Source organism: Antechinus flavipes, chromosome 6, assembly GCF_016432865.1.
Source record: "Antechinus flavipes isolate AdamAnt ecotype Samford, QLD, Australia chromosome 6, AdamAnt_v2, whole genome shotgun sequence".
Lineage (NCBI taxonomy): Eukaryota > Metazoa > Chordata > Mammalia > Dasyuromorphia > Dasyuridae > Antechinus > Antechinus flavipes.
In genome coordinates this window covers 87,691,826-87,709,199 of record NC_067403.1, presented here as the reverse complement: position 1 = coordinate 87,709,199, position 17,374 = coordinate 87,691,826, and the positions used below count along the sequence as shown (strand labels likewise).

The window sequence follows — 17,374 nt, the reverse complement described above, 5'->3', positions numbered from 1 at the left end:
ATATTGATTTGGGAAAGCCAGTTAAAAATTTCATTTTGAGCATTTATACTCAAAAAATGGGAAAAAAATGAGGCTTGATTTATGGTTTTATTGATTTTCTAGACTTAAGAAAGTAATGGAGAAAAGTTAGTAATGTTGATAAAACTTAAAAGTGTGACTTGAATATCTACTGATCTCTGTGGTGGTTACTTATTAATGGTCTTATTTTATATCCCTATAAATGATAGTGGAAAAGGTATGACATGGAATAATTGCTATTCTTCAGGAGGAAATGAAGGAAATATAAATTATGTTCATGATAGTTCTCAAAATATCTATCCCATTTAGTTAGTTCCATACAATAGGCAAGGTCTTACATATATTCACTAGAAATTTGGTGTAGGTCCTCGTATTAGGTCAAACCATTGAGGATGATTGGTTGAATAAGTTTTAAAGTGTTTATTGAAATGTTCTCCCCCATTAATGTCCTACTTTGATATCTCACAATGGCAGAGCTGATCCCGTTCCTCCACCTTCTCTCCTCCCCTACTCCCCGAAGGCTATGCTATAAGAGAGGTTCCACTAATCTGTAAAGCTTATACCTGGTGTTGGCTAGCTATCTATCATTCAAAAACATCTAGTGAATCAGGAAAAGACTCAATACTAGATTGGCTGTAGGGTGATTTATTTTTCATTACAGAAACCCTTGAACACTGTCATAGAAGAATTGTAACCTGTATCAGTGAAATGTCTATGCATAACAGTGACATTTGAAATAGTGAAGTAAATACTGTAATTTCCTCTTATCTAGCTCCAAAATGGTGAAAAACAAGACCCACATGTTTAATGTGAACTATGCACATATGAAAAAATGACTTTAATATTGCAATATATTAGGAACCTTAATTTAAGTTTTACCTAAAGTCTTCATATGATACTTTCCATTAAGTTTTTCCATTTATGCATCATTTCAATTTATGTATAAAACTCTCATTCAATAAACAGATACCAATACTAAAGGAAAAAAGTGAAAATCAATATACTTTTGAAATGAGTACAATCTGTCCAATTATTATTTCAATATTTCATGTGAGCTTCTAGATAACATCTGTTATTTTTACCTAAATTCTTTTAATCCTTTAGATTATTTAAAAACAAATAAATAATCCATGTAAAAATTAAATTTAAATAAGCTTTCAATTAAAAAATTTAAAATTACAAAAAATTGTAAAAAATGATTTTTTGTTTCCAATTTGTCTTCATAATAGAAAACATTACAAATGCTTATATCTGAGGCTTGACATCTAAATCCAATAGCTTTGTAATCTGTGATAATATTTCTACACATTGTTCTGTTGTAATTAATGATGTTTTCATAAATTAAAAGATAACTGAATTTTATACAATATTTCTTACTTGGATAAACTTCAAAATCTATGTAGTGTTTCCATTTCTTAGTTTTATTCATGTCAGAATTCATGAGACCTTTCAAGTTATAATTAAAAGTGGGAGTCCATGACAAAAAACATTGTTCATCCCTGATGTTTCCAATTCACAAAATTTCTGTCATGATAACCTCTCACATATAGATTGATCACTATTAGAATGAAAGACATGAAGAATCACTTATTTTTTATTCTTCATTACTTTATTTGGAATTATTTGAAAGAGAAACTTCAAATAACAGATTTCAATTCATCAATTAAAAAAAACACATCTCATATTTTTACAAAAGGGCTTTTCATTACACTTAAGTTCAGCAAAGAAACATATTTGACTCTATGATATTAATAATGATGGTAGATTCCTATGACTACTTACAGCATTCAGAGGGCTCTGTCTCAAAAGGATACAGGGAAATCATTTTATAATTATTTGCAATATATTTATCAAACTGCAGGGACCATCCATTGTTGTCTCCTAAAAAGAAATCAGATTAAAAAATTTCAAAAAAACATCAGAAACATCTAGCTGTGTTTGGGAAAATAAATGTTTCATTTATGCTCTTACTGGAAGAAGTTAAACTATTTTTAGCATTAAAATTATGTTTTAGATGACATTTTAATTTTTACCAAAAATAGTATACAGTAAAGAAATGGGGATTTGGGAAAATAGGTGCCCCTAAAGTACTACTGGTGGAGCTGTGAACTAGTCCAGTCATTCTGGAAAGCAATTTGGAACCATGGCCCAGGGCCCATTCAGCTATACCTATCCTCTGACCCAGTAATACTGGGTGTATATTCCAGAAAAGGCACACCCCAGCTCTTTTTGGGATGACAAATAATTGGAAGCTTATGGGAAACTGGAAGCATTAGTTGAGGAATATGTGTGTGTGTGTGTGTGTGTGTGTGTGTGTGTGTGTGTGTGTGTGTATTATTGCATAATAAAAAATGATGAAGAGCATGACTCCAGAAAATCCTGGAAAGACTTGCATGAACTGATGCAAATTGAAGTGAGCAGAACTAGGAAAATAATTTACACAATAATGATAATATTGTAAAAATAATCAGTCCTGAAAGACAGTGTGATCAATACAACACAACAAACCACAATTATTAAGCTTTTGTGATAAAACATGCTACATACTGCAAGGTAGAGAGAACCGATGGACTCCCATGATATTACTATATTTTTCTTTTTTTGTAGTATATTTCTTTTGCTTGCTTTTTTCATCTTAAAGCATGACTAATATGGAAATTTGTTTTTCATATCTACACATATATTTGTGATGATTTTTAAATTTTTTCTTGCCTTCTCAATTGGTGGGAGAGGGGAAAGGAAAAAAGGAGAGAAGTTGAAATAATATAATATATAATTGAATAAAATAAAGAAAACTATAAATTAACATAAAATAGCATAAAAGATGTTTCATTTGAAATAATTGAAATGTGATCATATCTATAACTCATCTAAATATCATCCAATAACAAGAATAATATAAGTCAATAGTAGTCTTAGATTTTAACTTGACTTTCTCTTAAAATCCAAAATTCTGCTTTGTGCTTCTTCTTTGAACTTTGGTTATCTGATTTAGTCTGGTGAAGATGAACAAGGGATAGGAATTTGTGAATTATAAAGTTAGATACATGATGGCCTAAAGAATTTTTCAAGCCTAGAAGTAGCTTTTAAATGGGCCACTTATGGGAGCCACAGGCTATGTAAAATCTAAATTTGAGAGTGTAGCTCAGCTTTTTCAACATAAAAAACATCAGGCTATAATTATGAGGTAGAAATTCTTAAAGGAAAGAACATGTTATATGATTTTAGCAACTCTTTTCAATGACTGTGACAACTTCCTTCGTTAGAAAGAAGTCATATAAGTGGGAATAATAAAAACCTCTAGTTCTCAGGATTGTGAAGATCTAATAATAGGTGTGAGAAGTACATCATACTCTAATAATATTATTTCATTATCATAAACTGATTATTTTTATGACATATTTGTAAGGCATATTGCTTGGAATAAAAATGTTTTTACCAAATGGGGAGAGGAATCCTTTTTATTTTGGTTTCTTGGGTCATTGGTTAGAGTTAGAGAACACATTTATGCAGGTTAACACATTCCCTTCTCTTGAATACCTGCATAGTAAGAGAGTGATTGTAGGCGATAGTTAGGTTATAACTTGGTTAGTCTGGCATATAGTGCCAGATCCTCCCCAACATGATAGGAAGGATAAAGAAAAAACACTTTATATCTAAGAAACTGCATAATCAGTGCTCTTTTACCATATGTACAGAGAAAAAGAAGTCCAAAGATAGTAAGACATGATTCTACAGAGAAAAGAGGAAAAGGGCATTTTTGATTTATTGTGTACATTTTTATGTCTCATATCTGAGATAACTGGATGTGCTCATCTCCATAAAGGAAGGATGCTTTCCACAAATTTAACAAAGAAGGAATGGGGGTAATTTTGATTTAAGGATGAGATTTAAAGGAAGCTTTGTATTCCTCTTTCTTAGAATCATTATTTACAAGTAAATGGGACCACAGAGACAATTTAGTCAATCCCTTTTCCTTCCCTACCCTCACCCTATTTTACGGCTGAGGAAACTGTGATCTGTGAAGTGACTTCCTGAAGGTATCAAAAATATAATAGGGAAAAGATTTGGCATTTGTATTGATGCCATCTCATTCCCAATCCAGTGCTTTTTTAATACTATACAAAGCCCTACTCCTTCCCTTCCTCCTCAAACATATATTACACATATGCTATGGACTCTAAGGCCAGGAAATAGGCAGGCAGATCACAAAAAAGAACAAAATGTGGCTCTTGCTCTCAAGAAGTCCTAATCTAATCTAAGGAACAGGCTTATTAATAGAAATTAATTAATAGCACATATTGATTTTCAGAGAAGAGCTCTACTTGACTATTGACAGCACGAAAGCTTGAGGATCATGATTTTATTTTATTTTTTTCGAAATAGCATGGAGCTTATATTTTCCTCCATTTCCCTTGTCTAAGGAGAAAATTCAGGAAGGAGATTTTGTCCTTTAAATTGGGGAAAGTGTTTTTTTTTTTTTTTTTTTTTCTATACAAGAAGTGAATCAAGGACAGCGATTTTGGAAGAGACATCAATTAAACTGGTGAATGGTTCTCTCCCTCTCTCTCTCCCTTCCTTTCTTCTCTCCCTCTCTTCCTCCCTCCCTTCCTCTCTTCCCTCCTCCTTCCCTCTTCCTTCTTTCCCTCTTTCTTCCCTCCTTCCTTCTTTCTCTCCCTCCCTCCCTCCTTCCTTCCCTCCCTCTTTCCTTCCTTCCTCTCTCTCTTCCTTCCTTCCTCCCTCCCTCCTTCTTTCCTTCTCTTACTCTTTCCTTCCCTCCTTTCCTCTCTCCCTACCTCCCTTCTTTCTTTTCCTTCCTTCCCTCCCTTCTCTTCCTTCTTCTCTTCCTCCCTCCCTTCCTCCCTCCCTCCCTTCCTTCCTCTCTCTCTTCCTTCCTTCCTCCCTCCCTTCCTTCCTCTCTTCCTTTCTCTCTTCCTTCCTTCCTCCCTCCCTTCCTTCCTCTCTTCTCTCTCTCTTCCTTCCTCCCTCCCTCCCTTCCTCCCTCCTTTCCTTCCTTCTTTCAGAGTGTACAGGAAACTGAGGACTTCCCAAGAATAGTCACTTGAAGAAAAGCCCCAAACTTAAACCTCTCATTTGATAATTCCAGTCCCAATTCAAGGGTCTGTTAATCATTAAGGGTCTGGGAAGAAAAACAAAAGACCTGCTCCTCTAGTAGAAATAACTGATCTCCTGGACTTTTACTTAACTTCTTAAAAGAAGTTAACTAGTTAATGAATTGGAGACATTCTAAAGGACCTATAAACTGGGTAATCTCTGTTTGTTGAGGAAGCCTGAAGTAAATCAAGTCTCCTTGATTATCCAAGTTTAATGGATTCTTTACCTCTAAACAAATTTCTTTGTGAGGGGATTATATGGTTTCTTATAAAATCATTAACTAAGGTAGATTGAAAATGTATCTGGAGAAATGAAATAGGGTAAACAGTCATAAGCAGTTGCAAAACTGACCATCATAAAATTCAGGTCAAAATTTAACAAGTTCATGTTACTTCCAAAGCATTATTCTTGTGGTCACAACTATATAACTCATTTCAATATCTGTGGAAATTAACCTCTCTAGATTGGTTTGGAGTGTAGTCTGGAGATATTTGCTTCTTGTAAGATTCTAAGAATAAATATTTCTATTCTTCATTTGAGATATCTCTGAGTATTTGTAAATTGAATTTGTTGTACCACACAGTTTGGGGGCTCATCTGGGATAAATGCCTGATAAGGGAACAATCATTGCTTGGCTTTGGAGACCAAAAGGCCCATAGGGACCTTTTATCCCCAAGTCTCCAGGGTCTGTTGGTGTTCTCCTCCATGTTAGGCAGAAGCCTGAGGCAGAGACTCAATGAAGAAAGATGAAACAGAGTAGAACCTGGTGTTTTGTATGAGATGGGTATGAGCTCATGGTCTAGAAGGAATTGTATGTACAAGTCAAGGAAAGTCTTTGGGAATCTGGGGATCAACTAGCCGGATCAGGGGAGACACAAAAGATTAGCTCTCACTAAATTAAGGTGTGTGTGTGTGTTGTCAGGCTGCAAGGATCCCAAGGAGAGGACTCACTGAAGCAGCTCTTGGTTGACCACTGGCAAAGAATAATTTTTGCCAAGAGATTGGGGTAGGAGTACAGTCTTCTCTAATCATGGGGGAAAGTGCAGTCAAAGTCCCAAACAGGAACCAGGTAAAGAAGTACCAGCCAATAATCCATTAGGGAATTGGCTGCAGAACTGAAATAAATTGCCAAGGAATTGAAAGAAAAATAAAACAATAAAGTTTTGTTGTTTTGTTTGGGGTGGACAAGATTTGGGTGGAGGAATAATTTGGCCAAAATACGGTTCCTCTGATAATTGGACATGTCAACAACTAAATTTATATGTTAATGGGAAAAATCCCTTCAATCCAGAGGAAGCAATATATGCAAGCCTCTGGTTTTCAGGGATAAAAGACTGGCTGTTTCTAAGCCAGGGATAAAAAGAGGCAAAAGAGGTGGAAGAAGGGCCAGAGACTGAGGAGATTCCATCTCATCCCTGTGATGCTTTAGTTACAGTCCCTCCACTGTATATGCCCCATCCTCAGCCAGTGGTCCCACAAGCACACCGGTTGTGAAGACGGAACCAGAAAGGCAGCCACCCTTGATTAAACTGGTGAACCAAGGGGCAGCAGGAGCCTACAGGGAACTAGTATATAGACGTTTGGAAAGAGAATTAGAACAGCTGAGGAGAGAATTGTATATCTTAGCCAATCTCTTCACTTCAGAAGAAAAATCAGCTATTAGAAAAGCATCTAGTGGGAGGGACTTTATCCCTTTTCAGAAGGAGTGATGGCTGCAGAATAAAAATATCTATTAGTAAATCCAGAATGGGATAATAATAATCAAGCATGCAGGTAGAATATGCAAGATTTAAGGGACCTAATTATTACTGAAACAAAGAATTCCTTTTCCCAAAGACAAAATATTAACAAGGCCTTAGAGGTTAGACAGGGAAAGGATGGATCACCTTTCAGATTTCTAGAATGTCTCAAAGAGGAGATTCAAAAATATTCAAGATTAAATTTAGAAGATACAGTGATAAGAAGTGTACTGAGCTATATTTTGTCTTCAATTCATGGCCAGATATGAATAAGAAATTGCAGAAATTGGAAGGATGGAATAATTGGGGAATTACTGAAAGAAGCAATGAAGGTATATGTAAGAAGAGATTGGGAAAGAGAAACGAGAGAGAGTCAAAGAATCAAATTGCTGATTCAGACTTTACCAGCTGTCCAAAGACAGGGAAAAGGTTGGAGTAAAATAGAGCAAGAGGGGTAAATAGCCGAACACAGGGTCCTCTGACCTGTTAGCCTGTGGGAAAACTAGGCATGTTTCTAAAAATTGTCCCAGGAGAAGAAAGAAAAATTATTAGCAAGTTTACTCTCATGTAATTAGAGAACAGAAAAGTTTAAGAGGGCTAAACTTGGGCAGGAGAATTGGTAATTGTCTGCAACATTTGATGAAGAATTTTGGGAACTTAATTTATTTTAAAGAGGTACTATAATTTTGAAATTTGGGGAAATTTACTGTTGCCTCACATATGCTAGATTTATTCTAATTATGAAATCTTAAAATTGTTTGAATATTGAGGCCTTTTTACAACTGAAGAGAAAAACTTTTTTTTTTATTTGGTTGGACTTCAAGTTAAAATATAGGTTATTAAACAAAATGCTGGTAGCTTAGCTTAAGGGAGTTTGTGTTTGTATCTTAGATGGTATGTTACTTTCTAGAAGTATTGGGTAATCTGTAAAAATTCTGTCAGCTCTGCTAAGCATGTATATGGGTTTTATGGAGTTATTTAGCTATTTATTGTGCTGTGAATCTTAAAAGTTTTGGGAAAAAGAGAATGAAGGTGATTTAAGAAGGATTGATTAGTAGGAGCAAATTGAAAGCTTGAATGATTTCAAGAAGGAATCAGTTGGAAAAAGAAAGAATGAACTGGTTGGGAAGAGCAGTCACAGAGAGACTGCTGTGAGATGGGATGGGTTTTTGGGAAAGAGAAACAGAAAGAAAAGTATGTAGCAAGAGGGAAAGAGGAAGCTGAGTAGAGGGTCAAGAAGCATAGTGGAGTTAGGAGAAATGCCACATGGAACAGGAGAAAGGTGGAAGGGAGGCCATGTGAAATCCCCTTCCCCCAATTAAGTCTGATATGGAAGATCGCCCTTGTGGAATCCATCCTCCCCCTTTCCCCCACTAAATGTGTTCCAGCCGATTTCTGCAGAGGCTTAGCTTTGGCATATGATTTCAAGAGATAGGCTTTTAAGTTAATTGACTGAATATTTGTTTCTTTTGATATGTAATGGTTTCCTTGGTTAAGTAATATTGTATTTCTAAAAGTTTAATATTTTAAAGAACCCTTGGATTCTTTTATGTAGTATTAGGATATTCTATATAGGATATTCTATCTAAGTTTTAATTGATTGTATTGGGTCATCCTGAGGTCATTTAAAGAGCCTCTGAAAATAATTTTTTTTTGAAAATGTTTCTGTTATGGACAATAAGCAATTTGAAATATTTATCTATGTATTGGGTATTTTAAAAGCAAACTGATTTGTATGTATAATGTTCACTTATGAAACATCTACTTAAATATGAAAGAAGTGAATTTACTGAGACATTCTTACTGTTATAAATATAAGGTTATGTTAAATATCTGTTTAGGATCTGAAACTTTGGTTAATGGGATTTGTTATTGGAAGTAAAAATTTCTTAGGCTTATAGTTAATGCTATTTGGGAGTTTTAAAGCTCCACCATCTGGCAGTTAGTGGGACAATTAACTGAAGTAAAAATGAATTAAAGCTATTTTATCTTGTATGTGCTGAAAGTTGAATTTTAACTGTTTATGTTATAGTTATGTCCCTGAATTTTTTCCTCCTGTGACTGATTTCTTTGATCAGAGCAATGATCAAATGCAATTCAATTATATCATACCTTGCTGTTTCCAACCTGGTTATATGTAATTATTATATCCTGAATACTGGGCAAATACGTGTTTAGCCTGATCATTTATCTGTTACTGGATATTGTGTTTATGATATTCAAGTGTTTTTTTTTTTTTTTCTTGAAGGTTTCCAACTAATGCGGACAATTAGCACAGTGAGACCTAACTGTTATTTATTTGGGACTATAGCCATTTGCCTGTCCTATTAAGCAAATTCGTCTTTTCACTTAGTAAGCTGCTGGTTCTTCACATTTTTCAGCAATCTGGTGAACCAAGTCTTTCTATTTCTATTATCTTTGAGAAACCACTGCTCCTGATGTAATTTGGACTGATATTGGGGATTGGGAAAGTGGTTGAATTATTGTTAAAATTTTAATTGTATTACTGTGTTTAAGATTTGTTAAAACTGGGAAATTGTTAAAACTAACTATTGCTGTTATGTTTGAGGAATTTTTAGGAAACTTACTGTACTAGTCTGTTATGTATAGGAATTTTCATTCATTCTTGAGATTCATATGTGGAATATTATTTGATAATTCCTTTCTGTGAGAAAAAAAGGGAGGAAAAGATAGGAAAATTGGGGAAACTGGTGTATTTTTCTAGAAATCCTTTCATTTTTACTCCTTGCTTAAAACTTACTGGACTATGATTTGCTGGTTATGTTTTAATTTTGAAATCCCTTATTCTGTTGGAATTGCCCTTGTAGCCTCAGTTTTGGGGATTATTTTTTAGAAACAACCAGAAATCAGACATCTGTTTTGGGACTGGCAATCTCTCTGATATGTTTCTCCACTCCTGTTACCCAGTTCCTTAATTAGTATTTCAGCATTCTCAAAAGACCTTGCAGAGTGCTATAAGGCCTCTAATAGTTCAGGGTTGCCTGCCTTGGTCTAACTGCATAATTTGCTCAGAAATCTGGATCCGAGTAGCAGCTCCTGTTCTATCAGAGGGGACAGGTGGAACTACTCCAGGCCCCACTTTTCTGCCCCTTTGGAGTCCCTGACAGACGTGGGGTACCCATCAACAAGATGAGCAGCAGGACTGTCTTGAGCACTGCTACTCAGCAGAGAATCAGTTAAATGCACAAATGACCACAGACCTAACTCACACTGAACTGTCCATCTCAAACTGGATTCTCTGGCTGAGATGCTCTCTAACTGCAGAGGACCTGCCATTTCTGCAACAGAGAGGCCTGTGTGCCTCCCTAAATGAAGAATGCTGTTTTTATGCTAATAATGCTGGGGTTATCAGGGAAAGACTTGTTCTTGCCATGTCCTTGAATTTTTCTAGTTTTATTTTGGCTTATTTGCTTTACATAAGGTTGGTCAAAATTATAGTGCTAAGACCTTCTAGAGGAAGGTATTTCAATGATTTGAATATTCAGAAGAGAGAGAGTATGGAATGTTGTTCTCTTTTAGTATCCTGACTCAGTTTCCCTAAATTGACCTGCCTCATTTTCCCTAGATTGTCATCTTTATTTATCTTTGTATTTTTATATCTGTAAAGTGTCAATCTGTTCTGTAATAACTAATTCTAAGACAAATGGTGGGAATTGGTGAGTGGGAAGTCCTCATATGTTAAAAAAAGGAGGGATTTGAGTGTAATGGGAAATTGAGGACTTCCCAAGAATAGTCATTTGAAGAGAACCCCAAAACTTAAACCTCTCACTTGATAATTCCAGACCCAATTCAAGGGTCTGCTAATCATTAAGGCTCTGGGAAGGAGAACAAAAGACCTGCTCCTCTAGTAGAAATATCTGATCTCCTGGACCTTTATTAACTGAACTAGAGACATTCTAAGCAATCTGTAAACTGGGTAATCTCTATTTATTGAAGAAGCCTGAGGTAAACCAAGTCTCCTTGGTTATCCCGGTTTAATGGGTTATTTACCTCTAAACAAGTCTCTGTGAGAGGATTATATGGTTTCTTATAAAATCATTAACTAAGGTAGATTGAGATTTAATTTATCTGGAGAAATGAAATGGGAAAATAGTCGTAAGCAATCTGTGTAAAAAAGAGAGCATCTACACAGTTATAATTTTTGTCTGTCCTGAAAAGTATAGAGACAGTTCTGTTTAGACATACCTCTGCTGCTAGTACAGAAGTTATTTAAAACTGGAAAGAAGGTATGTGTTCTGATGGATGTGACTCTTTTCAACAATGAGATGATTCAGGCCAGTTCCAATGGTCTTGTGATAAAGAGAGCATCTACATCCAGAGAGAGAATGAAGGGGACCAAGTGTGGATTACACTATAATATTTTCACTCTTTTTGTTATTTGCTTGCATTTTTTTCCCTTTTTGAGCTGATTATTTTGTGCAGCATAATTATGGAAATATGTATAAAAGAATTGCACATGCTTAACATATATCGGAATACTTGCCATTTAGGGGAGAAGGTGGGGTGAAGGGAGAGAAAAAATATGGAACACAAGGTTTTGCAAGGATGAATGTTGAAAATTATCTATGCATATGTTTTGAAAATAAAAAATCTTTAATAATAAAAAGAAAGTATGTATATATGTGAGTGTGTGTTTAGTATGTGTGTGTGTGTGTGTGTGTGTGTGTGTGTGTGTGTATGGGGGGAGTGCTTAGGGGCTGTGTGTAGAGTGTAGAGTGTGAAGAAAATGTGGGAATAATAAGGGAGAGTTGGTAATCAGTTAGCATTTTATCACTGGGAAGGAACTGTTATTGAGAACATTAATGAATATATAATTATATAATGTTAAGGAATAAAGTGGAAAACAGTTTTATCTTGAAGAAATTTTGATGCATTTAAAATATTGGTGGGGAATTAATAGTAGAAGGTGGAAATTGCTGATCATTTTCTCCACTCATGACTTCTAACAGATTTTGTTGACATAGATGTCAGACTTAGCTTGATTTTGCTCTATTATGACTTCATTAAAAGAAAAAGATATTTTCCCAAAACCATAAAACTGAATTGAAAGCATCAATTTTATAAAGACAATTGTAATTCCTCAAAAGTCTTCCTCAAATATTCCACTGTGATGTAGAAGGATCCATGGGTATGATGGAATATAAGTTCTTGCAAGTTCTACCAAATCAGACTTGTTAAGTTTAAGATCTTCTCCCCTACAGTCTTAACTATTTGGGGATGAAGTTGTTGACCATTATGCACTAAAAATTAGATTAGATCATCTATAAAACCTTTATTTAGCTATTGATATTCCAAATGTAAATAATTTTTCTAGACAACAAAGAATTGAAACACATTTTATCTATAATTTGGGGTAGTTAAGTTTTACAGTGGATTAAGTGGGTGCTTGAACCAGGAAGACATCAGTTCAAAACTTGGTCCAGAAATTTAATAGCTATTTGATTCAGGGCAAGTGATTTAAGCTAATGAGGATAAAAACAGTATGACACAGCATGTTGTGAACAGCAACTGTGATGAACAGCAAATGACATAATAAATGTAATACACCACAAATCTTAAAATACTATATAAATGTTAACCATTTTATTTTATTTTATTGTGCTGAAGCAATTAGGGCTAAGTCATTTGTCCAAGGTCACACAGCCAGGAAGTATTAAGTGTCTGAGGTCAGATTTGAACTCTGGTCTTCCTGACTTCAGAGCTAGTACTCTATGCACTACACCATCTAGCTGCCCCAATATTAATTATATTAATGAAAAAAAAGTTTAGGGGTTAGATGACCTCAATGGCTTCTGAGGTATCTTGTAGGTTTAAAATCATGGTCCTATGAATATAATGAAGTTGTAAAATGGAAGTCTAGCTGGTAATTTTTCTTTGAAGAGGCAAATCAAGGATAATTTCATCAGTAATTATGAAAAATTTTCTCGCAGTACTTCAGAAAAGCTTAGAAGAGGAACAACATGAAGAGAGTTATAACTTATGTAACAATTATTTGTTGCAGAAGATGAAAAAATAGCATATTTAGGATTATCTTTCCTTTCAAAGAAGTAGGAAATGTGATATTCCCTCCTTACCAAACAATGTCAATATTTAGTTAGATAGGAGGAGAGTGAAAAACCATGGTTCTGCATTAAAAAATGAAAAATATGACTTCTACAAACCTCACTAGAAGCCTAATATCTATGGATCACAAATGTTTTCCTCAAGAATAGAAATAAAAAGAACTGGACAATATAAGGAACAAAAAACATTCTTCATACATACTAATATGTATGAAGCACATATTCACAGAGCAACACACAACAAAATGAAATTTGATATATTTGAACAGACTCTTCTTGTTAATAGAAAAAGGAGTTACTGAGAAATCATTTCAGAACTGTTAGAAACAAAGGTCAGAATTAATACCAAAATAGAAGAAAAAATTAAAAGAAGACACTGAACACCATTTGGAAAAATACAAAGTGAATATAATAAACATTTTTGTCCTAGTTATCATCATTGACTAGAAAATATGGAAACAACTTGAAATAATTGTCATTAAAAAAAAGACCTAAAGAGCCCAGAACTTGCCAGCAAGCACTTCATCTTCCTTGACTATTAAAGAGCCATTCCAAAGAACCACAGTTCTCTTTTAATTGTTCTGCCTCAGTTTCTCTAATTGGTCCTGCCTCATTTCCCTAAATTGTTCTGCCTCAATTTCCCTAATTGTCACCCCCCCCTCCGGTTCATTAAGACTGATAGAAGTCAGAACTATTTGCTCTAAGGTTATAAATTGTCAATGTGTAAACTCAGAAAGGGGGACTCCAGACATTGTCTCTAGTCAGACACTTTCTTAACTCCGAGTTTGTTAGAATTTATGGTCCTACCCCCCAACCTGTCAGAGCTGAGTTGATGTTTCCTGCCTGGAGATTCCTGCTCACCAGAGTATGGACTCCACCCCCCTGCCTTTGTTTAGCTACTGTGTATAAATATGATTGAGAACTCACATTTGCTGCTAGATGCTTTGGACATCAATCCTGGGGATAGCATGCTCCCAGCACAATCTTTCAAATAAATTATTAAAAACTGCTTAATCTCTAGCTGCCTTAGTTTCTCCAGCATTACAATACAAACTTAAATAAAGTATCTAAAGCCCTTCTCAGTCTAGCTCCAGCTCCAATTTCCAGGTTTCTCCCTCATCACTAACTTTCATCTATCATATGGTTTACTAAAACAGGTCTGCTTGCTGCTTCTCACACATGGAGTTCCATCTCTATCTTTGTGCCGTTTCACTGTCTGTAATCCATATCTGGAACACAGGTGCTCTTCTTGTCTGTCCTTCACTGCCTAGGAAATTGTGCTCAAGCACTATCTTCTACAGGTCTTTTTTGAACTGTCCAGCTGCTATTCTCTGCCCTCCTACCCTGTTTTTCTCCACTTTGCAAGTCACATATAAGTGCTTAATAAATACTTTTTTATTGGAACATTTTTTGCACATATAGCTACATCTCTTTCTTTCTCTCTATATCTAGAGAAAGAGACAGAAATAGAAAAAGACAGAGAGAGAGGGAGAAAAGAGAGGGAAGAAGGGAGAGAGACAGAGACAGAGAGAGATGGAGAGGGAGAGGGAGAAGGAGAGGGGGGAAAGAGAGAGAGGGAGAGGGAAAAGGAGAGGGAGAGGGAGATAGAGACAGATAGAGATAGAGACAAAGACATAGAGACAGACAGAGATAGAGAGAGACACCTGCCATTCAATGCAAGGGCCTGTTTCCTTAATTCAATTCTGTTTCAATATTTGTCTCCTCAGAGCTTATCTCAGTGTCTGGCACACTATGGGTATTTAATAAATGCAATAATAATTACATGGATTATCATCAACTAAACAATGTGCCACATTAAGGTGTGAGAAGCAACCGGGAGAGGAATGGGGTGCTTTTGTAGATTTAATGTATTTGAAATGTATTTAGTACTATGAGATGGGGGATGGTTGGGACTCTGGAAAGTTGTGAGAAAGGAAAAAGGAAAATGAAATTTTGCTATATTTTTCTTTAAAATGTGAGAGGGAAAATAAAAGGAGGAGCATATAATATAGAACATTTGGTAGGTTGTGATTTTCCTTGGCTTTACCTTACTCACTTTAGGCTACTTTTTCATTAGTTATGAAAATGGAAATTTTGGTTCAGTTGTCATCTGATGGCCAGAATAGCAAACATCCTGGCACAAATTTTTTCTGAAAAGAAATCCTTGTGTCACCTCAGGCCAACAAATCTGTTGGTAGGCTGTAACAGCCAACATCTTAGGCCTCAAATAATATTCCCAACTAGAATGGGTTAGGGAGATTTTATTTTATCTTGACTTTTAGAAGTAGTGAATGCAGTATTAGTAGTACTACTGATGCTACAATTTGAAGGTTTGCACACACACATGTATTTTTATGTACTATAAAAAATAATTTTGCTTAATTGTAAATAGAACTGGCTATTAAATAATGGAAAAGTCTCCTGCTTTTAGAATAGTCGTAAGAGCAGGTGGATTATTAGTGCTAGAAGAAATGTCAGAGATTATTGAGTTTATTGCCTTCCTTTGGATGTCAAAACAAATCATGCAATTGATTAATTTGGTAGCACAAAACTACAGAATTTCAGATTCAGAAGTTAGCCCACAGGCCATTTATTCCACACTGTAGTAAAGAATATGCTTTTACTACATAGTTGACAAGTGGTGATGATGATGATGAATATATGAATAAATATTCAATTGTTTGTCCTTCGTTATTGAAGAGTACCATGACATCAGGGAGGTGATGCCATGACATACAAATGAACTGGATTTAAGTGAGGGAAGGATGAGCAAAGTCACCTGCCTTAATAGTTATATAAGTGATTACTATGAGGAGGTCCTGTGTTAAATCCATCTAAGTTTTCCTAAAGAATTTTGGAGAGGGGAATCTTAGTTTCCTACCTCCTTTTGGAGCCCATTGCAATTTTTGGATAGTTATACTTGTATTCTTAATAACAATTATAGAATTTATATGGTGTCTTAAATTTTTCAAAGTACTTTACATATTTTTTTTAAAACTGAGACCTAAATCTACTTCTCTGCAGTTTTCATTCATTTTTTCCTGGTTCTTCCCGTGAGACCAAGCAGAAAAAAATCTAATTTTTTTCCAGGTATTAATTCTAGAAATACCTGAAGGCAAATAAAATGTTTTTCTCCTAAGTCTTCTCTTCTCCAAGCTAACCAGTTCTTTCCTTCAGTCTTCAAATAGGTATCTCACTTTTTCCTTCTCACTCACCTGACTATAGGCAGGCATATAGTTTTGGTTCTATCTTTGGAACTGAGCCTGCTAACCCTCTGTGACTAGTCTTAAAGCTGGGCAGGAAGGTTATAAGAATCCCCTGCTTAGGGTAGCAAAGTGGCGCAGTGGATAGAACACCGCCCTGAAGTCAGGAAGACCTGAGTTCAAATCTGCTTTCAGACACTTAACACTTTCTACCTCTGTGACCCTGGGCAAGTCACTTGACCCCAATTGCCTCAGGGGAAAAAAGAATCTTTTGCTTATAAAGTCCTCAGCTCCTCAGTATGAAGGTAATTCTTGCAGCTGATCCTGAGCTTCTTGGGACCAAAATCTGTAGTGTGGATTCTAATAACTACTACTCTCTCTTTTCTCTGTCTGGATTCCTGTTTCCTACTAAACATTCTTTTCCTGTCAGCACACCTGATGTAGTAATCTTCACACACCAAAACTGTGCTTCCTGATTTCCCAATTGTATGGTATTATAGAAAACACTGACTCTGTAGCTGGAAATTCTATTTTGAAATCCCACCTTTCATGCTTAATACCTATAGGATTTTGGGAAAGTCATGTAGCCTCCCTATGCCTCTTTCCTCATCTGTAAATACAGAGATTTAGACAAGATGAGTTCTAGAATCCTTTTTAGCTTCAAATGTATGATTCTACAATTTAATTAAACTCAAAACTTTATTGTGCCCAGCATTATGCTGGGTATTTGAGATCAAGAAGAAGGAATGGATGATACAGAAAAAAAATTATTAAACAAATTGGAGTGACACCAGGAGTGAAAATCAGAGAAGCTTTCATGGAGAATGTGTCCCAAGCTGAATGTTGAAGTTAAAGAAGGATTTTAGCAAATAGCTAAGTGGAGAGAATGCATGTTATAGACGCTATTTACAATGTAAAGTGAGACAAGATGAGTTCAAGGAACAAAGAATAACCCATCTTTAATGAACTTTAAGAAGGAGAAAAGTAGGAGATAATGACTGGAAAGGTTCTCTGTACCATAATTATAATAATAGCAGTATGTCAGATAGATTGGGATGGGGAGAGAGAATGGAGATATATATATATATATAGAACAGATAGAATAAAATCCTCATCTCTGATTGACCTGTCAACCTGCATCTTCAACAGCTGTCTACTTTTCCTTAATTTATATTAAGATATTCAAGTGCCTTTCTTATATGAACTGATCTGATTG

General features: G+C 35.3%; 1 protein-coding gene across 6 annotated transcripts in view; it reads right to left on the bottom strand.

Moving 5' to 3' along the window:
- RXFP1 (relaxin family peptide receptor 1) overlaps positions 1-17,374 on the bottom strand; it is a 171,519-nt gene that overhangs the window by 65,089 nt on the left and 89,056 nt on the right. For all 6 annotated transcript variants that reach the window (XM_051966033.1, XM_051966032.1, XM_051966037.1 and 3 more), the window contains one exon: positions 1,801-1,899. In XM_051966033.1, coding sequence (XP_051821993.1) covers positions 1,801-1,899 — 99 coding nt within the window. The remainder of the gene's footprint in view (positions 1-1,800; positions 1,900-17,374) is intronic.